The sequence below is a fragment of the Hyperolius riggenbachi genome, chromosome 1 (assembly GCF_040937935.1).
Source record: "Hyperolius riggenbachi isolate aHypRig1 chromosome 1, aHypRig1.pri, whole genome shotgun sequence".
NCBI classification, from domain to species: Eukaryota; Metazoa; Chordata; class Amphibia; order Anura; family Hyperoliidae; genus Hyperolius; species Hyperolius riggenbachi.
In genome coordinates, this window is record NC_090646.1 from 129,519,638 (window position 1) to 129,542,328 (window position 22,691).

Genomic DNA, 22,691 nt, shown 5'->3' on the forward strand with positions numbered 1-22,691 from the left:
ATTGGGTCTCCCTTATGTAAGGTTTGGTGGCTATGGACCTACTATGAGTACTTTGCGGTAAATTGCAAAGCGTCCATGATTTCCCAAATTGTGGAAGTGCTGTGATTTTACCACAATTCTCAGAGCGATCACGATTTGGCTCTGCAGCCACTGATACAATTGCTCTGGGAATGGGATCCCTCCTAAAGTTCTACATGCAGCATTTTGTGATCACCCCACGATCAGAATGCTGTGTGGGGAACCAACCACCAGTGTAGCGCTTTGCTGATCCCAAGCGATAGGCAAGAGCTGCAGAATCGCTCCCAGTGGGTCCTGGGCCTTAGACAGACCACACAAATCAAAGCAGGAAGCTTGGTTTGCCATGACACCTTGTTGTGCCCAAACTGGTTTATTAATTTGTGGAGGGTCCTGGCTGGGAAAGGATTTGTGACTTTCTTGTCACAATGTGTAATTTGGTAGCAGGGCTTTTGCTACTTAGTTGAAATTATATTGATCTCCATTTTCTGTCTTAACCTAACGATCCACCGTGCAGCTAAGTTACTTGGTGTTGCTCACACATACTGTAGCTCTAGGTTCTCTTTTGTTGAAGAAGCCATTTTTGGTGTTGAAAACCACCAGTTCCTTAGGAGAAGAGCTGCTGTCAGTGATGGCATATATATATATGCATATACTGTATATATATATGTATATATATATATATATACAGTGGAGGAAATAATTATTTGACCCCTCACTGATTTTGTAAGTTTGTCCAATGACAAAGAAATGAAAAGTCTCAGAACAGTATCATTTCAATGGTAGGTTTATTTTAACAGTGGCAGATAGCACATCAAAAGGAAAATCGAAAAAATAACCTTAAATAAAAGATAGCAACTGATTTGCATTTCATTGAGTGAAATAAGTTTTTGAACCCCTACCAACCATTAAGAGTTCTGGCTCCCACAGAGTGGTTAGACACTTCTACTCAATTAGTCACCCTCATTAAGGACACCTGTCTTAACTAGTCACCTGTATAAAAGACACCTGTCCACAGAATCAATCAATCAAGCAGACTCCAAACTCTCCAACATGGGAAAGACCAAAGAGCTGTCCAAGGATGTCAGAGACAAAATTGTAGACCTGCACAAGGCTGGAATGGGCTACAAAACCATTAGCAAGAAGCTGGGAGAGAAGGTGACAACTGTTGGTGCGATTGTTCGAAAATGGAAGGAGCACAAAATGACCATCAATCGACCTCGCTCTGGGGCTCCACGCAAGATCTCACCTCGTGGGGTGTCAATGGTTCTGAGAAAGGCGAAAAAGCATCCTAGAACTACACAGGAGGAGTTAGTGAATGACCTCAAATTAGCAGGGACCAAAGTCACCAAGAAAACCATTGGAAACACATTACGCGGCAATGGATTAAAATCCTGCAGGGCTCGCAAGGTCCCCCTGCTCAAGAAGGCACATGTGCAGGCCCGTCTGAAGGTTGCCAATGAATACCTAAATGATTCTGTGAGTGACTGGGAGAAGTTGCTGTGGTCTGATGAGACCAAAATAGAGCTCTTTGGCATTAACTCAACTCGCTGTGTTTGGAGGAAGAAAAATGCTGCCTATGACCCCTAAAACACCGTCCCCACCGTCAAGCATGGGGGTGGACACATTTTGCTTTGGGGGTGTTTTTCTACTAAGGCACAGGACAACTTAATCGCATTAACAGGAAAATGGACGGAGCCATGTATCGTGAAATCCTGAACGACAACCTCCTTCCCTCTGCCAGGAAACTGAAAATGGGTCGTGGATTGGTGTTCCAGCACGACAATGACCCAAAACATACAGCAAAGACAACAAAGGAGTGGCTCAAGAAGAAGCACATTAAGGTCATGGAGTGGCCTAGTCAGTCTCCGGACCTTAATCCAATAGAAAACCTATGGAGGGAGCTCAAGCTCAGAGTTGCACAGAGACAGCCTCGAAACCTTAGGGATTTAGAGATGATCTGCAAAGATGAGTGGACCAACAATCCTCCTAAAATGTGTGCAAACTTGGTCATCAATTACAAGAAACGTTTGACCTCTGTGCTTGCAAACAAGGGGTTTTCCACTAAGTATTAAGTCTTTTATTGTTAGAGGGTTCAAAAACTTATTTCACTCAATGAAATGCAAATCAGTTGCTATCTTTTATTTAAGGTTATTTTTTTGATTTTCCTTTTGATGTGCTATCTGCCACTGTTAAAATAAACCTACCATTGAAATGATACTGTTCTGAGACTTTTCATTTCTTTGTCATTGGACAAACTTACAAAATCAGTGAGGGGTCAAATAATTATTTCCTCCACTGTATATATATATATATATATATATATATATATATATATATATATATATATATATATATATATAAGGCCCCACCCTAGAGGAACCAGGCCAGCAATAAAGCCACTACAGATACAGAATGTGCAACTGTACCAGGTCTATCAAGGGCAACAGATTAGATTGGTAAAGGATGTGCCAGGCTAGCAACAAGTGAGATGGAAAAAGCAGGGCAGGATAGCACAAGATCTGCTTGAATGACTTTGTTCCAGAGACTTTCCAGTGTGCTGGACATTGTTTATTGCTTACGCTTCTTTCTTGTCTTTGTCTTTATCCTTATCTTTGTCTTTATCAGTCTTTTCCTTCTCCTTTTCTTTCTCCTTTTCCTTCGCTTTCTCCTTTTCCTTTTCTTTCTCCTTCTCCTTTCCATTGTCTTTATTATTTCCATCCTCCTTTCCGTCTTTTCCTCCTTTTTCTTTGCCTTTCTTCTTTTCTTTGTCTTTTTTCTTTTCCTTTTTATGTTCTGATTTGCTAAAACATGAAATACAATGGATAAAAATTCTACTTAGAAAAAGTGGTTTACTCTTTGTGCCTCTAGCTGACATAATGAAGCAACACACATTAGTTAGCACAGCTAATCTGATTAGTGACCGCAGTGTTCAATTTTTCAGTGCTGTGTTGTAAAATGAAAAGACTGATATGAAAAAAAATAAAGGTAGTTAATGAAAACAGACCGGAAAGAATGGTCAGATGTTGTTATATTACACTACAGTGGATGCAGAATACCTGGACAGTGCTCCACCAGCCCTTCTTTATCTGTAAACCCAACAGCATAATAATTCACCAGCGTGGATTTGTAAGAATACAGGCGAGGATTATGCAAGGCTACCAGGAGATAGAATTGATCTAATTCAAGGGATGTGGAGATCTCCATGCAGGACAATTATGGTAATATATGTTACAGACCGGAGAGACTGGAGAGAACCTTAAAGAGAAACCGTAACTAAGAATTGAACTTTATCCCAATCAGTAGCTGATACCCCTTTTCCCATGAGAAATCTTTTTCTGTTCACAAACAGATCATCAGGGGGCGCTGTATGGCTGATATCGTGGTGAAACCCCTCCCACAGGTATGTAAGTGACAGTTTCTCTCCAGTTGGGACCCAGGCAGACTATAGTAGAAACAAATCCACAACACTAATGGGTCCAATAAAACTCACTTTTATTTGTTAGCAAAACAGGACAGACAAAATAACTAACGCGCTTCAGCCGCCGCCCTGTATTTTACTTTGCAGGTGGCCCCAGCACCTGATATTTCCCTAGTGCTATGGGTGCCCAAATTTGAATGGGGGCCTATGGCCAATAGCATAGTATAGGCTCTCTGGTGGCCCAGTTTTTTTGGGGTGCCCTTTTTTTGATGTATGCCCATTTTCGAGTGATCATACATGATTGCTTGGAAGACATATACAGTAATTACACAGGTAAAATGAAGAGATAACATTTTTTGTACATATTTATGTACATACCTCTTTTTTTCTTTTTTCTTTTTCTTTTTTTCTTCTCTGAAAAAATATTTCACAGTGTAAAAATCAGTTTGTGTTTGACATAACACCAACAAAATAGCACATGCATCCATATTCACACAAATTCACATTAACAAAGGTCTGATGACAATACTCATTGTTCAAACATAAATGCCAAATAATTAAAAAAATATCAGCCCATTTAATATAAGCATACAGTTTGGGTGACAGTCCTGCTTCTGTGTGCCTCTGTGATGCGTACATGAAAAAAGGGAGCAGAGGATTGCTGGTAGTGGAATATTGTTAAATTTAGCGTTATTCTTCAACTGGTTTCTGATAGGAAAATATCAGTAATCTTCACAAATATTTTCTATGACTAAACCTAACCCTGCTCTCACACGAAACCCTCCCTCTACCGATGCCTAACACAAAACCCTCCCTCTACCTATGCCTAAGCCTTATCCCCCCTTGTCTCTGTAATGATCGCTGCTGCAGCAGCTATTACTGGAAGTAGTAGTGCTGCAGCTCAGGCAGTTCTGATCTATTTCCATGCAAGCTGCATAGCTTTGTCTGTCTTTCCCTGCTGTCAGCTTGTGACTGATTATCATTCACCTGTGTGGGAATCTGCATGTCTGCTCCCATTGGATGACCTCAGTATAAAGATCTGCTTCCTGCAGGGTTTCCTTGGGTTTTCATAGCTTCAGCTTAAGCCTGTCTTGCTGTCGCTTTAGCCCCCGATCGTGTTTCTTGTTATAAAGATACTTTGCTGGTCTTTGCATCATATATTGGTTCATTGCCAATATATATGCATACCAGCACGTTTATTATTTTCCTTGTATTTGTGTTACGTGATACATCAGTGTCGCTGATGTATACGTACACAAACTGTTTATATCCTGTGTGCAGTTAGTCAGCTTTCCAGCACGTTTTGGTAGGTTGCGCGTACCGTGACCACCCGTGCTGAGGTAGTTACCCTGCTCCTGGTTCTGTTTGTGGATTGCGTTCATCTCTGCGAAGAGATAGCGAATCCTTCTGAATCCTGTCCTGTTACCGTTTGTGGATTGCGTTCATCTCTGCGAAGAGATAACGAATCCTTCTGAATCCTGTTCTGTTACTGGTTGTGGATTGCGTTCATCTCTGCGAAGAGATAACGAATCCTTCTGAATCCTGTTCTGTTACCGTTTGTGGATTGCGTTCATCTCTGCGAAGAGATAGCGAATCCTTCTGAGTCCTGTCCCCTGTATTACTCCAGTCTTAGTCAGCGTTCCTGCTTATGTCATATATCGGTTCATTGCCGATATATACATATGTTAGTCAGACGTTACAAATAGTTTCATTGATAGCTGTAATTGTAATACGCTAGGAAAACATACTTATTGTATGTTTATCTGTGTTACGTTCATGTATCTTGATCCTGCTATTTTCTGACTATCCTGTCCTGTCTTTGTGAGGCACGCCATCGCCGCATCGCATTGGCTGCCTCATTCCAGTCTGTCTGGTTTTGGACGCTTGCTGTCGCTAAGTAGCCGCTAGCTAGCAAGCGTTCATTCTGACTACCTGTCCTGATCTCCTCAGTTCTGGTTTATGCGCTCAGCGCTACTTTGCGCTGAGACGTTATAACGAAAGCATTGTTTGTGGCTGTCAGATCTGCACTGGCTCTGTGCGCCACAATCTCCTATTGGAGTCAGTCCTCCCCTCCACTATACTAGGGATAGCCTGTTTCCTGGTGCTAGTGTGTGTACCTCCTCCACGCCAGTTCATGCGTTGCATGCTGACTGTGGAGAATACACCACCAAGCTTAACATTATGAAAACCCCATTACCAATCCCCATTGTGGGGGGGATTCCCAGAAAGTATGACACTGTTAATTATGGTTCCTGTTCCTTTAAGAAATTTGAAGAACTTAGCTCTGAAACAGAAAATGAGTTTTTCTCTGAATGTGCCAGGTTCCTGACCAATCCTGATCTCCAAGCGACTCCTGTTTCAACCTGGGCACTCCAACTAAGTTATATTTTGTTTAAAGGGGAATTATTCCAGTGGGCATTTGATGTTCTCAATCATTCCGATTTGAAAGATAGACCGCTGGAATTTCTAGCGTTTGTGATCCATAACTGGTTGCGCATAGATCCATTGCCTTTTCCTCTTAATGAACTCCTGGCAGCAGGCCAATCAGCTGCTCCTTCAATTGCTTGCAAGAATGAGCAGCAAGCAGAAAGTGTTACTGATAATTTTCCTGCAGCTTTGAATAAATCACCAAAAACCGCAAGGTCAAAGGCAAAACGCAAACGTTCTAAGAAACGTGTCCAATCTGCAGAATCGTTATCCTTAGCGACTGAGACCTATAATGAGATTCTGCCATTAACAGATAATGAAATGCAATTGTCTTTCAGGGGAGTTAAATAGACTTATGAAACTACTAATGAACTTTCCTCCCTGGCTAGGGAAAATAAAGATTTTTGTTTAAAAGAATTATCTGAGTATGATTATGATGAGATATTACAGAGTATTGAACAAATCAACTTATTTGTGAACCAAGGGAAGTTTGCATACACTACAGTTCAACACTTGCTACAGGTATTGGAAATTCTTAAGAATAAGGAATCTGCCAATCACCTGCTAATTAACCCTATACATGTGCCTGCCACAATCATATCTGCAGACTGTGATCAGCCTAAATGTTTCGCTGTTAAGTATGCATGGGATCCTCCATTCGAGAGGGGAGAGATGGAAGCCCTGGTCTGTGAATGGAAGAATGATTCAAGTTCATTTTGTCAATTTTACAGTGCAAAAAGTGAAATGGTATTGAACGCATGCATTAAGTCAGCCTATAACCTAATGGAGGCTGGTGTGTGTAGGTATGACTGTGTGGCTCCCTTGATTGATGTGTGGGAACTGATTTTGGATGATTTTTATGTGACTCCGAATTCGCAAATTTGGCGTTCTGACCCGCCTGCTTCAGCACCTTTGGCTGATTCAGCAGGTGATTCGGAGCTCTTTTTGTGTGAAATTGAAGTTCCTGCAATTCCACCCTGTACCATGGATAACTCAGTGTTACTTCCCAGTAAAACAGAAGCCACTGATACATTCTTAACCTTGCCCTGCGCAAATTTCTCAGCAGAGAATCCAGAGGTCCTGCTGACTTCCGAGTCCAGCCTAGCCAGTACTCATGACTCTTTGTTTAGTGAAACAGACACCAGAAAAATCTTGCCTGTCTCTGCAAACACTTCTGCAGAAATTACCTGTGTTAATAAAGTTCAACTCCTGTCTGATCCAGCAGATGCCAATAGATGCACTACATCAGTTTCCGAGTCCCAGCAATCCTGTCTAGTAAACTCAGAACCCCAGCATCTGAATTTTCCAATTTTACAAATGAATGGTGATTCAGATGCGCAAACATTGTGTCTTGATCTTCCTGTTTCTACACCTCGCTCTAGTTTCGTGAATAGCTCAGAGCATCTGCTATGTGAACCTGAAATCGCAGAATTATTACCTTGTTCAGAAAATTTTCCAATAAATTTGCCCTGTACCATGAATTGTGCAGTAGATCTCTCCAATGAAACTCAGGTCACAGAATCATTATGCTGTCCAGCAGGTGCTTCCATGGTTTTGCCCTGCAATATGGACTGTTCAGTGATCCTGTCCAGTGAAGCTGTGGTCGCAGAGTCTTATGCTTCACCCAGTACTTTGGATACTTTAAACCCTCTAGCAGAGGAGGCTGAAGCACTGCTTACCTCAGTTGGTGTTGCAGTAATATTCACTTGTCTAGCAGCTGTTTTGGAGTTACAGTCTGCTCTAATAAAACTTGATGAATTTCTGCCCAGCAAAGCAGAAGCCATTGAAATATTGTCCTCGTCAGCAAGTGTGTCAGATACCTTGCCCTGTACACAGTCTGATTTAACCAATGTTGAGTCCCTCTCCAGTGTTGTAACAGCCGAGGAACTCCAGCCCTGTCCTCTGAATGTTTCAGAAGTCTTGCCCTGTAACATGGATAATTCTGATTCTCTGGTCAAAATAATAGAAATCTCAGAATTTCAGTCCGGTCTGATGAGTGTTCCTGAAACCCAGCCCTGTATCCTGAAAGATTCTGGTTCTCTGGCCGCTGTGGCAGAGGTTCCAGAGTTCCCTTCCTGTCCAGGGAATTCCTCAGTTTTGCCTAGTCCAGTGGGGGCTGCTGCAATACTGACTTGTTCTGCAGCGCCTCATGAGCTCCAATCCAGTGTATTAAATGAGTCTCTGTCCAGTTCAGAGGTAGTTGTGGAGTCCCTGTCTGGTTCAGTGCATACATCAGAAGATTTGTCCTGTCTTGTTAGTGCCCCTGAATCTGATTTGTTACTGACTTTGCTGGAATCAGCGACATCTAAGTCTGATCCAGCATTCTCGTGTAAAAGTCCAGTAGTTGCGAAGTTTAGTCATGATGATTTTTTTTTGGCCAGTCCTGGTTTTGGTCCTGTCTTGGCTGACCCTGAGGCTCACAGTTCCTTGACATGCCCAGAGGTTTCTCTTGTGCCGGTGTGCCCAGATGTTCTTTGTGTGCCAGAATGCCCAAGTGTGTCTAAGGTGTTAGCGTGCTCTGATGCTTCCTTAGTGGGAACACGTTCTGATATTGCCAGTCTGCCTGCATGCCCAGAGATGGTTCTGGTCCCTGAAAGCCCTGATATTGATGTTTGTCCTTGTAGCCCTGACTCGGGAATTGCCCTAGGTTCCATAGGGGTTCTTGATAGTTCTCCATGTGAGCCTAAGGGGCATTCTGACCTATGGGGATCTCTTTGGAGCTTCAAGGTGTTCTGGGAGGTCTCTGAGAAAACTTGTCCTGGTGCCTTGGACTGGTTCAACAGTGGGTTTTGTGTTGGTAAAGACAGTACCGGTGGGCATTGCAAAGGCTTTGGCGTTTCTGAACTGTTCCTGGAAGGCGGTGGGTATCGCTCAGGGAGTTTCGGAGGGCTTTCTTCTGGAAATCATGGTTCTGATGGGTGTCACACTGGGGCTTGTAGTACTGATGGGCATGGTTCTGTAGGTTCTGGTTCTGATGGGTCCAGTCTTGTGGGGACTGATTCTGGAATTCGGTCTTGCCGGGCTGTCCCGGTCATCATGAATTATCAGTCAGACTGTTTTGTTGGAAATTTCAGTTTTGAAAAGCGTCTGGAATCCACTTTTAAAGGCGGGGGTACTGTAATGATCGCTGCTGCAGCAGCTATTACTGGAAGTATTAGTGCTGCAGCTCAGGCAGTTCTGATCTATTTCCATGCAAGTTGCATAGCTTTGTCTGTCTTTCCCTGCTGTCAGCTTGTGACTGATTATCATTCACCTGTGTGGGAATCTGCATGTCTGCTCCCATTGGATGACCTCAGTATAAAGATCTGCTTCCTGCAGGGTTTCCTTGGGTTTTCATAGCTTCAGCTTAAGCCTGTCTTGCTGTCGCTTTAGCCCCCGATCGTGTTTCTTGTTATAAAGATACTTTGCTGGTCTTTGCATCATATATTGGTTCATTGCCAATATATATGCATACCAGCACGTTTATTATTTTCCTTGTATTTGTGTTACGTGATACATCAGTGTCGCTGATGTATACGTACACGAACTGTTTATATCCTGTGTGCAGTTAGTCAGCTTTCCAGCACGTTTTGGTAGGTTGCGCGTACCGTGACCACCCGTGCTGAGGTAGTTACCCTGCTCCTGGTTCTGTTTGTGGATTGCGTTCATCTCTGCGAAGAGATAGCGAATCCTTCTGAATCCTGTCCTGTTACCGTTTGTGGATTGCGTTCATCTCTGCGAAGAGATAACGAATCCTTCTGAATCCTGTTCTGTTACTGGTTGTGGATTGCGTTCATCTCTGCGAAGAGATAACGAATCCTTCTGAATCCTGTTCTGTTACCGTTTGTGGATTGCGTTCATCTCTGCGAAGAGATAGCGAATCCTTCTGAGTCCTGTCCCCTGTATTACTCCAGTCTTAGTCAGCGTTCCTGCTTATGTCATATATCGGTTCATTGCCGATATATACATATGTTAGTCAGACGTTACAAATAGTTTCATTGATAGCTGTAATTGTAATACGCTAGGAAAACATACTTATTGTATGTTTATCTGTGTTACGTTCATGTATCTTGATCCTGCTATTTTCTGACTATCCTGTCCTGTCTTTGTGAGGCACGCCATCGCCGCATCGCATTGACTGCCTCATTCCAGTCTGTCTGGTTTTGGACGCTTGCTGTCGCTAAGTAGCCGCTAGCTAGCAAGCGTTCATTCTGACTACCTGTCCTGATCTCCTCAGTTCTGGTTTATGCGCTCAGCGCTACTTTGCGCTGAGACGTTATAACGAAAGCATTGTTTGTGGCTGTCAGATCTGCACTGGCTCTGTGCGCCACAATCTCCTATTGGAGTCAGTCCTCCCCTCCACTATACTAGGGATAGCCTGTTTCCTGGTGCTAGTGTGTGTACCTCCTCCACGCCAGTTCATGCGTTGCATGCTGACTGTGGAGAATACACCACCAAGCTTAACAGTCTCACACCTGTCCCTTAACCAACCACAGGAGGGGCAGCAGGGAGCACCGGAGCTGCGGTGAGGGACTCAGAAGAAGTCAGAAGAAGCCCCAGGTAAGTAACGATTGCTATTCTGTTTCACCTCTTGAGTCCTTTAAGCGTGCTGCAATGATGGTGTGTTTCAAAGTTGATGAACAGTTCACATATCAGTTGCAATGGGATGCAATGCATCCCCTTGTAGTCTGTCAGCTGCCTCAATGTCCTTCTGGTCTGATACACTGTACAGGGGTGTAACATAAGACCATGAGGCACCCCTGCAAAACTGTCATGTGGCCCCCTGGGATCCAAGCGTCTCCCTGCCACACCTGATCTCCCCACCACCACTCCACACACACCTCTTGTCCCGACATGTATGCAGAATAGCACAGGAATCAGAGTAATATTTACCTGCTCAAAAAAAGTATAGGGTATTGACCCTATTTGATCTATAAGGCTGCAAATAGTCACCTTGAATATAGGGTCATACTGACCGTCATGTAGATAGTATTTATTAATGCAGCTTTTTACACAACCCATTTTATAAACTGCATAAATTAATTAGAAATGATTGGTATAACGACGTGTATTTCTATTGAATGAAAAAGTAATTTTTTTGATTGCAAAAAATTCATAGTTTTTTTTAATTTTCCTGCTCCAGTGCTGCTGGTCTTCTCTGTGTATCACAGGCACACACTCTTGGCTGCCATTTGCCAGCTCCTGATCACATGACTCACATCGATCATGTGATCGGGAGCCAGCGAATGGCAGCAGAAAGTGTGTGGCTGTGATGCATGGAGGAGACACACAGTTCTGGGCAGGTAAACATCACTCTACTCTCTATGCTACTCTGCATGTGGGTAAGGAGAGGGAGAAGAAGCGGGCCCCCATAGCTCATGGGCCCCCTGCGGTTGCAGGGGTCGCAGGGGCTATTGTTACTCCCCTGATGCTGTGTCCCTGTGAAGTCCGCCATCCAGCTGGGTTGTGGGCCACTGTGCATGCTCTGTGCCAGGCCTCACAAGCGCAATACTTTGTAACTGAGCCGAGTCGTGAACGTTACAGGGTCGACAGCGGCACAACCGAAAGGACTGGGACGATGTTGAGGTATCTGGTGGACTACAGGGGGCTGGAGGAAGCTCCAGTTAAGTAAAAATCATTTTCTCCAGTTCATCTCAGGTACACTTTAACCACTTGAGGACCGCAGTGTTAAACCCCCTTAAAGACCAGGCCATTTTTCTTGAAAAAGGCCACTGCAGCTTTAAGGCCTCGCTGCAGGGCTGCACAACTCGGCACACAAGTGATTCCCCCCCCCCCCTTTTCTTTTTTAGAGCTTTCTGTTGGTGGGGCCTGCCCCCCCCCCCCCCCCTTCAGAGTTTATTTATCTTTTACAAATATTTATATGTTTATTTTTCTAATACATTTCTTCTTCTTTTTTAACAAACACACCCTGCCACTCCCCACCAGCCAATCACTGTGATCAACTGTCATAGGCTTCAGCTCCTGACTGAGCCAGCGCTGTACGGGATAATTAGACGGGATTGCAGCGATGTACGGGATAATTAGACGGCGATTTCACCGTCTAACAGTCTCCAAGTGGCTCTGCTCTGCCTACCAACGGAGATGCAAAAGCCATCCCCTGGACTTTACACCAATTGATGTTAGGCGGTTCTAGGGCTGCTGCCGCGATCACGCCCGTTGGCGTGACGCGGTCTTAAAGTAGTTAATCTTTAAATAGTTACACCTGTTACTAATTAACTACTTTTAGTATTTCTGAACTGAACTGGCAAGAATGTAGTGGCTGGATCAGACTCACAGTGCAGCAAGGATTTAGTTGTTCTGCTTTCATCATCAATAAACAATTAAAAGATTACATCAAAGTAAGCCTTGTTCTTGAGACTCTTCTCACAACTGGCAATTACAAAATAATGAATATGCTCACATATAACACAGCTAATCTCAGCAGTATCTGATCAAAACACACGACTCAAAATACTTACTCATCTTTGTTGTTGCTGTTGTTGGTATTGCAGATTGCAGAAGTCCCAGGAAGATGCTGCTCCCTGTGAATAGCATAATAAGTCTGAGATCAATATTATACTGCCATATGTATTATATCATTTAAGTGCTGCCGTTAAAATTGTTGAAGCAGAAATGATAGAGAAAAGCTAAATGTGTGAGCTATTGCACGTCTGGAGCTGTGCCGTGCCATGCCTGGCTACTACTAGCTGCTGTGGCAGCCTGGCCATGATCACCTTTTGGCAGGACTGTGCACACAGCCCCCCCCCCCCTTAATTTTCAGTAAATACAAGTGTTGCATATGGCTCATTATTTCAATATGATTGGTCGGGATCGGTTGAAAAGGGCGCCCGAGCTGCCTGTATGAAAAGGGCGCCGCCATAGACATCAATGTTATTTCTGGAAATATGGGCTAGAAGGTGTAGAAAAGGGCGCCCGAGTTTTGATATAGGCTACAAGTGGGCTCCCCTTTGTAGCCCATATTTTTTCGGCTACAAGGTTTTCGGCTACAAGCGGGCTCCCCTTTGTAGCCCATATTTTTTTCGGCTACAGTAAGGTGCCCCGCTGTAGCCCATATTATTGACTTTTTTTTCTAGCCGAAGTTTTTATATGGGCTACAAGCACTGTAAGCCGAATTATTTCATTCCCCCACTATCCATGGCGGCCTGGAGGGGGAATAGTAATTAACACATCCCGGAGTTTTTTTTCTAGCCGAAGTTTGTATATGGGCTACAAGTGCTGGAAGCCGAATTATTTCATTTCCCCACTATCCATGGCGGCCTGGAGGGGGAATAGTAATTAACACATCCCGGAGTTTTTTTGTAGCCGAAGTTTTTATATGGGCTACACCAGGCGCCTTGGTTTTTTTGTAGCCGAAGTTTTTATATGGGCTACACCAAGCGTCTTTTTTGTAGCCGAACTTTATATGGGCTACACCAGGCGCCTTTTTTGTAGCCGAAGTTGGTATATATATGGGCTCCACCAGGCGCCCTTTTTTACCGGCGCCCTTTTCATGTAGACCCTGATTGGTCGCTGTAGCGTTGATGTGGCCCTTTCCCTAGACTCTTTCCATATGCATTTTGTACAGCCGGTGCCTTCATGCATTGACAGTATTATATAGGAAGAAAGTACCCATAGTTTAATAGCATTATTATGGTATGGTAGTACTATTATCAGCCTTTGCTGGAGTTATACATACTTGTGTAGTGCTGCAGTCATTGCGTGTACCCGATTCCTACTTGAATATATGCTATAGCACTTCACATGGTCTTCTGTGTATAGGTCACCATTGTTCTCTTCTTCCTTACTGAGAAGTCTGTATTAAAATAAAAACAAACTTTAGTTTAAGCACATTGTTCTATATCCTATTAACTTTTATCCTGAATTTTATCTATGGAGATATTTTCAAAACGTACCAATAAAACACCTTCAGGGCCCGTTTCCACTGTTGCGACGCAATTTCGCCGGCATCCCGACGCTTGTAAAAACGCATGCGGATGCGTTTCGCATGCGTTTTTACCCGCGATTTCGCATGGCAGGGTGCCATGCGAAATTAACCATGACTCTGCCAGGGCAAAATAACATTGAAAAAGGTGTGAAATCGCACGCGAATCGCGGGTAAAAACGCATGTAAAAAACGCATGCGTTTTTCCTATTAAATACATTAGCGGCGATTCGCATGGATTCCCGACGCAGGCGAATTCTGTGGGTCCCGTCGTGCAGATTTGGCCGGCCGCCAAATCGCTCCCGCACGCCGCACATATGGAAACAGCCCCGGCCACTTCAATGTACCAAGCGAATCCGCATGTCGGCGCCGCATGCGGATTCGCTATGGTGGAAACGAGCCCTTAAAGTGTATCCAAAGCGATATGTGCCATGATGAGATAAACATGTACATGGATGTCTCATCATTTTATTTTCACGGACTGGAAGAAAATATTCAAAATAATTCTGATATAACTTATTTACCTACTTTTTAGTACTTTTTCAATTGCTAGGTGCTGAAAAGTTATTTTTAGATAAGACGCAAACTTATCTCCTGGGAGAAAGTTCAGGAGAAAAAGTTAAAACGGATCCAAACCAAACATTTTTTTAATTCAAAATATTTAGTTGCCCCACTCTGACACATACAAAGATAAATAAACACTCCTTCAACCCTATGAGCATTTCAGTGCATGCTTTCACCCTTCTCTTTCCATAACTAGGGTTATACAGGTGGCAGCCATTACTTCTGAGCTTAGTACGGTAGGAGGTTTTAGATCATGGGTGTGTTTGTCATCAGCTACCCTCCCTCACAGGGGCTTCATCCCCTCCCCTGTGACATCATCAGTAGCAGCCTGTGTTTTGTTTTTTTATCTCCTCTACCAGTCTGCCGGATTCTGTCCCGGCAATATGAAAGGAATATTTCATATTTCAATACATGTAAAATATTTTATGTTTGTCATCATGCAGCTGAAAAAAAGCCTGCTCTTTATTATTATAATTTAGAAAATAGATTTTATTTCTGAAATCCTGTATTTCTAATTTAGGTCCACTTTAACTGGATAAGGGTCATTAAGACCTGTGGAAAGACAGAACAGTCCAGTGCTTAGTGCTATAAATGAGAAGGGCTTGCAGGGGGTCCTTTTTTACATTTTGAAGTCATGCAAATGATAAGTATCGTACGTATTGGCAATGCCATCTGTGGACACCAGATGGCACTGCCTCATTGAAACTTCAATCACAGACATTGAATAGCGCTGTTTTCAGTAAGGAATATCTTGTTATTATCATAAGTTTTGTATATTTCCTGAAAGTGTCCTCTGCTTCCCTGCCTGACCTGGATTACTGCTGCTTGTACAGCCTCACAATGGAACAAGTCAGAGCAAAGCACTGTTATAAGGGCTGGTTCAGATGGGCGGTAAACACGTAGTTTTTGGCAGGCCACAAAAGCATAATTTGAAGATGATCAACTGCCGCTCCATTCAAGTGAATGAATGTGGTTTTTATACAATGGTGACAGCTTTTTTGCATCGTTCATGTAAACGTTGCAGTACATTTTTTGTCATGTCATCAACATGCAGTGTTCAAAACGGCTGAGTTCCAGTACTACTGTGTCTCCCTAGGGCCCCTAAACGCAATGCTATGACAAAATGCCAGTAACGCAGAATGCTCTTATGCTTGTTAGCAGAAAAAGCATTTAGCATGGGTTAAACGAGCCACCGCCAGCCATCCTACAGAACCCCATCTGAACCAGCCCTACTGTTATATTCACCTGTGAGTTTTATCTCAACAAGCCTTTTGTGCACCGCATTGCCTGTGTTTCTGAGGAGTTTGTTGACAGTGGAGTATTTAAAGGACTATGGGCCCCATTGGGAGTTTTACATGGTGCCCCTTCAAGCACTGCAGATATAACATGGGACACCAAAACCTGCCCAGGACAGCTGCAGTGTTAGAGAGGTATAAGCAGGGGAGGGGAACAGATTGTTAATGATTGTTACTAAGTAAGTTGGGCCAATCACTCCAGGTGTGCTGCACTTATTACCTGAAAAACACTTTACTTAGCGATATCTTTTATAGGCTTTGATTCACTAAAGAATCCCGCACTTAGCAGCGCAGGTTAAACCACCAAGTGCGCACTACCACCGGTACGGTTGCTTAGCGTGCGCTCTTTGAAGTTACGTGCACTCCCTTGAAAACCTTGCAATAGAATGTAGCGCAAATGCAACACTTTAACTAGCATTTAACTAGCACTGCCGCTACTACATTAATTAATGTAGTAGTGGCAGTGCTAGTTAAAGTATTGCTACATCCTATTGTGCTTTTCAAGGGCAGAGCAGGATCATCCACCAGGCAACCTAGGCAGGTGCCTGGGGCCTAATGGGTGGCAAGGGGCCCACCTGACACCTTCTCTGACCTCTGTCCACTTCACTTACCAAAAGGAGGCCTCAAAATCCTCTACCTTGCCTAGGGCCCTATTACGTCATAATCCATCTCTGTTCAAGGGAGTGTGCGTAACTTCAAAGAGCGCACGCTACGCAACAGCACTGGGGGTAGCGTGTGCTTGGTGGTTTAACCCATGCTGCTAAGTGCGGTACTTTTTATTAAATCAAGGCAATAATCACTCAGAGTAATGTCCTATTTACAAGTTCGCCACAGTTCCAAATAATAGATTGTTCTCTATAAATCCTCTTTGATTCTTGCTGCGCTCCTGCTTTAGATATTTTCCATCCATTTATCCTGAAGGAACAGGATCAGGGGCGTAGCAATAGGGGGTGCAGAGGTAGCGACCGCATCGGGGCCCTTGAGCCAGAGGGGCCCCGAAGGGCCTCCCTCAACTGCAGTATTCGCTCTCTATTGGTCCTGTACTCATAATAATCACTTCAATAGATACTTTGAATAGTGGTAATCATTAACAAACTGTTCCCCATCCCCTTCTTGCACCTCTGAGACTGTAGTTGCCATTGGCAGGTTTTGGTGCGCCGTATCAATTGTTATGTATAGAGTGCTTGGGGGGCCCCATTGTAAAACTTGCATCAGGGCCCACAGCTCCTTAGCTACGCCACTGAACAGGATACATTGATGAAAAATATCTGATGCAGGAGCACAGCAGGAATTGAAGAGGATTCAAAGAGAGCAACGATTGTCACTAATCAAGCCATATACAGAGGTGATTATTACTAGCGTAGCACCAATGAAGAACTAATACAGTGGTTAAAGGAGGTCCCCTCTGATCCAGGTGCCCTGGGGACTGGGAGGTGGTATCCTCTGCATGTTCCATTGTCTCCTGAGTTGTTTAGCTCAGTGGTCGTCAAACTAAGGCCCGCGGGCCAAATGTGGCCCCCTGCGGCTTATTTACCGACCCCCACACACAAAATGTATTATAGATGCGGTCAGCTACATCTTTAAATATTGGTGGTTCGCATATAAAATGGAGCCAGAAAGCAGTAATTTGCTGGTTTCCAATCAAATTCCACATCAGGTGACACTGTTGTCCAATTGGGTATGCTTTACTGTCTGGCCCGCAAAGACTTCTACATCATTTTATGCATACTCCGGCCCCCCAGCAGTCTGAAGTATGTTGACCTGGCCCTTGACCCCAAACGTTTGGGGACCCCTGGTTTAGCTAATTAAAGGATACCTGAAGTGACATGTGACAAGATGGGATAGACATGTGTATGTACAGTGCCAAGCACACAAATAACTATGCTGTGTTCCTTTTTTTCTTCCTCTGTCTGAAAGAGTTAAATATCAGGTATGTAAGTGGTTGACTCAGTCATCAAGTGACTGCAATGTGACCCTCACTGATAAGAAATTCCTCTTTGTATCTCTTTCTTTCTCTCAGAGAAGCCATTTTTTGCTAGGAAAGTGTTTTATAGATGGAATTTCTTATCAGTGAGGGTCACACTGTAGTCACTTCTTGTCTGAGTCAGGACTGAGTCAGCCACTTACATTCTCTTTCAGGCAGAGAAAGAAAAAAAGGAACACAGCCTAGTTATTTTAGTTATTTGTGTGCTAGGCACTGTACATACCCATGTCTATCTCATCATGTCACATGTCACTTCGGGTATCCTTTAACCCATTCGCGTTCCATCGTTTTCACTTCAGCAATGTTCACCTCCCATTGATTAGCCTATAACTTTATCACTACTTATCACAATGAACTGATCTATATCTTGTTTTTTCCGCCACCAATTAGGCTTTCTTTGGGGGGTACATTTTGCTAAGAGCCACTTTACTGTAAATGCATTTTAACAGGAAGAATAAGAGAAAAAGGGGAAAAAAATCATTATTTCTCAGTTTTCAGCCATTATAGTTTTAAAATAATACATGCCTCCATAATTAAAACTCACGTATTGTATTTGCCCATATGTCCCGGGTATTACACCATTAAAATTATGTCCCTATCACAATGTATGGCGACAATATTTTATTTGGAAATAAAGGTGCATTTTTTCTGTTTTGCATCTATCACTATTTACAAGTTTAAAATAAAAAAAAATAGAAATATTTCATCTTTACATTGATATTTAAAAAGTTTAGACCCTTAGGTAAATATTTACATGTTTTTTTTTTATTGTAATGTTTTTTGTTTTTTTTATATTAAAATTTTATTTGGGTATTTTTGGGAGGGTGGTATGTAAAGAATAGTTTTATAATGTAAATGTGTCTTGAGTTTTATTTTTTTTACTTTTAGTTGTAGTTTTATTTTTTGGCCACAAGATGGCGGCCATGAGTTTGTTTACATGACGTCACTCTAAGCGTAACATACGCTTAGAGAGATGCATGGGGGAGGCAACAGCCAGAAAAGCTAAGCTTCAGAGAGAAGCTGTCGCTTTTTCAGTGGGGGAGAGGAATCAGTGATCGGGCACCATAGCCCGATTCACTGATTGCCTGGCTAACGAACCGCGGGCCGGGAGCGCGATCGGCCACGGGAGCACGCATGGTTCCTGGACGTAGTTTCTACGTCCAGGAACTAAAATAGGTTAATTTGTGAAGAGGTCTTAAAGAGGAACGTTAATCAAGGATTGAACTTCATCCCAATCAGTAGCTTTCTACTTTCTGAGACCTTTGTTGCATTGTAGGAAATAACAACGTCTATTTGCTGCCCATAATTATTCATACCCCTGGCAAATTTTTACTTAAAGAGAACCTGTACTCTAAAATTCTTATAATAAAAAGCATACCATTCTATTCATTATGTTCTCCTGGGCCCCTCTGTGCTGTTTTTGCCACTCCCTGCTGCGATCCTGGCTTGTAATTGCCAGTTTTAGGCAGTGTTTACAAACATAAGACATGGCATGTGATAGGCTGAGAGGAGCTCAGTCTGTGACTCACACAGAGCCTGCAGGGGGCCTGGAGAAGGTGTGAATAGCTTCTGCCTATAACAAGCAGAAAAGCACATTCCAGCCTGAGTGCCTGAGCCCGACAAAGCCGTCAGAGGAAAGATTAGATTATATAACAGAGATAATACAGCCACTGTGCAAATAGGAAAGGCTGCAGTAATCCAGACCACATTAGAACAGGCATAGGAACTTATAGGATAGAAGAAATAAGGCTGAAAATGTTCTTACTGAGTCTTTTTAAATCAACGCATCAGGTGAAAAACAGCAGCCCACTGCAGTTGGTTCGTGGACAGTCATAGCTAAGACAAACGAGCTCAGTGAGAACCTGTGGCTGTGCATTGTGGCTGCTCACAAGTCAGGAAAGGGCTACAAGGCCATTTTTAAATGTTTTCAAGTTCCAGGAGAAGCTTTCAACCCAAAGAACACCATCCCCACTGTCAAACATGGTGGTGGGAAACGAATGCTTTGGGGGTGTTTTTCAGCCAATGGCCCAGGGAACCTAATCACAGTAAAACGGCACCATGAAAAAAGAGCAATACATGGGGATTCTCAACGACAACATCGGTCAGTCTGCTGAGAAACTTGGCCTTGAGCACCAGTGAACATTTCAGCATGACAAAGACCCAAAACACACAGCAAAAGTGGTGAAGAAATGATTAGCAGACAACATTAACGTTTTGGAGTGGCCCAGTCCTGATTTGAATCCAATTGAGAATCTGTTGAAGGTGCTAAAGATCAGGGTGATGGCAAGAAGACCGTCCAACCTAAAAGATTTGGAGCTCTTTGCTAAAGAATGGGCAAAAATACCTGTGGAGACATGCAAAAAGCTGGTCTGCAATTATAGGAAGCGTTTGATAGCTGTAAAAGCCAATAAAGGCTTCTCTATTGATTATTGAAAAGGGTATGAATAATTTTGGAATGGACAATGTTTTTTCCCACAATGATGCCTCTTGTACATTGTCTTATTATCTTTTGGGAGGGGCAATCTTGGAAGAAAACCTCTTGGAGTCTGCAAAAGACTTGAGACTGGGGCGGAGGTTCACCTTCCAGCAGGACAACGACCCTAAACATAAAGCCAGGGCAACAATGGAATGGTTTAAAACAAAACATGTCTATGTGTTAGAATGGCCCAGTCAAAGTCCAGATCTAAATCCAATCGAGAATCTGTGGCAAAATCTGAAAACTGCTGTTCACAAACACTGTCCATCTAATCTGACTGAGCTGGAGCTGTTTTGCAAAGAAGAATGGGCAAGGATTTCAGTCTCTAGATGTGCAAAGCTGGTAGAGACATACCCTAAAAGACTGGCAGCTGTAATTGCAGCAAAAGGTGGTTCTACAAAGTATTGACTCAGGGGGCTGAATAATTATGCACACCCCACTTTGCAGTTATTTATTTGTAAAAAAAACAATGTTTAGAATCCTGTATGATTTTTGCTCCACTTCTCACGTGTACACCACTTTGTATTGGTGTTTCATGTGGAATTCCAATAAAATTGATTCATGTTTGTGGTAGTAATGTGACAAAATGTGGAAACCGTCAAGGGGGCTGAATACTTTTGCAAGCCACTGTATATATATATATATATATATATATATATATATATATATATATATATATATATATATATATATATATATATAAAACAACCAGGGCCGGTTTAAGCAACAATGGGGCCCCAGGGCAAAATAAACCTGGGAGGCCCCCCCAACAGATACCCCGGAACAAAAATCGGCATTAAGGGACCTTTTTTGCAGCTGGTATAGTCAGGGTGTGAAGCCCCAATCGGTCGGAGCTCCACATTCTGGCTACCCCAGCCTGCATGGGGGACAAGGGGTTAAAAAGTTTCAGGAGGGGCGACCCCACATAATTTAAAAAAAAAAAATCCCACACTCTAAACATAAAAAAAAATTGGGAAAATAGGAAAAAATGCCAGGGATCTTCATGCAGCCATATTGCGGCTGTATGGCGATCCCTGGCCAAAGCGCTGCGGCTGCGTATGGACCCCCTGGAAACCCCGTCAGGAAATGTATTGCTCTTTCTTTTGATGCATGTAAAATTACACTACCGTTAGGTTTGCTACTAAAAGTGACATTTACCGCATTTAAAAATATACTTTTTTCCTTCGAAACTTTAAAATCGATTTTCTCAAAAACTATAAGGTCTTTTTGAGAAATTGTTTTTTCCTCTTATTCCCAATAATCTCCTTAACATATCCTGCATTTAGGGTTTCTAGCATTTAAGGTGGATTTGCTATTGACCATTAAAGTCGGCAGGTTTTTAAATGTGTATTTTTTTTCCTTTGAAACTTTAAAATCGATTTTCTCAAAAATTATAAGGTCGATTTGAAACATTTTTTTCCACTTGTAGCCACTGGGGGCCCCTACAAGCTCTGGGGCCCTGGGGAAATTGCCACCTTTGCCTCTATGGTAGCGCCGGCCCTGATAACAACCCTTTAGCACACTGTTAGGGAGTGTGGTTATGGATAATTGTAGTTGGTGCTGTCTAGTTTTTTTCTTGTCTGCCAGTAGTAAAGATGATGACCTGCAGGCTGATTGTGGATCAAACATCATGAACAAATTACATGGCGAATATCAGTCATTTCTTGATCTCTCTTCTATTTTGAACTTCTCACTTTTCAATGTATTGATTTATTTTTCCCCCTACTAATATTTTAGGTAGAATTTCCATTTAAGTAAGGAACCTACCAGTACTTTAGATTTCCCTCAGCTTAAACAATTTAATGTGTGTAGGTGATTCCAAAGGGGTCATTATCTTCTCAACAAATTTTAAAATGAGATGTATGTATAGAATTATCTTTGTAAGGGGAACTCACTCATAACTAGCTTAGGTATTTCTGAATTTGGCAGCCAAACTGTAAATATGCACTGTACCTGCATTCGCCGTTTTCCATTTTGACAATTTCTTCATCCATATCCTGTATTGATACTTTGGGCACTGTTCCATAAGTATGGTGTGTGTTGATTAATTTAGCCATGGCTTCTTCTTTCTAATAGACACCATAGAATGAATAAAATAGTTGTATTATTTTTGAATAACATGACACACTATTCTATAGAAAATCATATTTTAAAGGACTACTGTAGGGGGTAGGGGGAAAAAGAGTTGAACTTACCCGGGGTTTCTAATGGTCCCCCGCAGACATCCTGTGCCCGTGTGCAGCCACTCTGCAATACTCCGGTCCCCGCCTCCAGTTCACTTCTAGAATTTCCGACTTTAAAGTCGAAAAACCAATGCGCCTACGCAGTCGTGTCCTTGCTCTCACTGATGTCACCAGGAGCATACTGCGCAGGTGCAGACTGTACTGGGCCTGAGCAATACACTCCTGGTGACGTCAGCGGTAACAAGGGCACTGCCGCGCAGGCGCAGTGGTTTTCCGACTTTAAAGTCGGAAATTCCAGAAGTGAACTGGAGGCAGGGACCAGAGCATCGGTGAGTGGCTGCACCACCCCCACCACCCATACGCACTCACCCCCCCCCCCCCCCCCAAAAAAAAAAAAACTGTCCT

At 43.0% G+C, this 22,691-nt stretch overlaps 1 protein-coding gene across 2 annotated transcripts in view; it reads right to left on the reverse strand.

Annotated features, from left to right (window-relative positions):
• CNGA1 (cyclic nucleotide gated channel subunit alpha 1) overlaps positions 1 to 22,691 on the reverse strand; it is a 92,319-nt gene that overhangs the window by 16,071 nt on the left and 53,557 nt on the right. For both annotated transcript variants that reach the window (XM_068278539.1, XM_068278538.1), the window contains 5 exons: positions 22,057 to 22,172; positions 13,539 to 13,655; positions 12,322 to 12,384; positions 3,815 to 3,850; positions 2,598 to 2,819 (listed from right to left, as the gene is read on the reverse strand). In XM_068278539.1, the coding sequence (XP_068134640.1) occupies positions 2,598 to 2,819; positions 3,815 to 3,850; positions 12,322 to 12,384; positions 13,539 to 13,655; positions 22,057 to 22,160 (542 nt within the window). In that variant the 5' untranslated portion in view covers positions 22,161 to 22,172. The remainder of the gene's footprint in view (positions 1 to 2,597; positions 2,820 to 3,814; positions 3,851 to 12,321; positions 12,385 to 13,538; positions 13,656 to 22,056; positions 22,173 to 22,691) is intronic.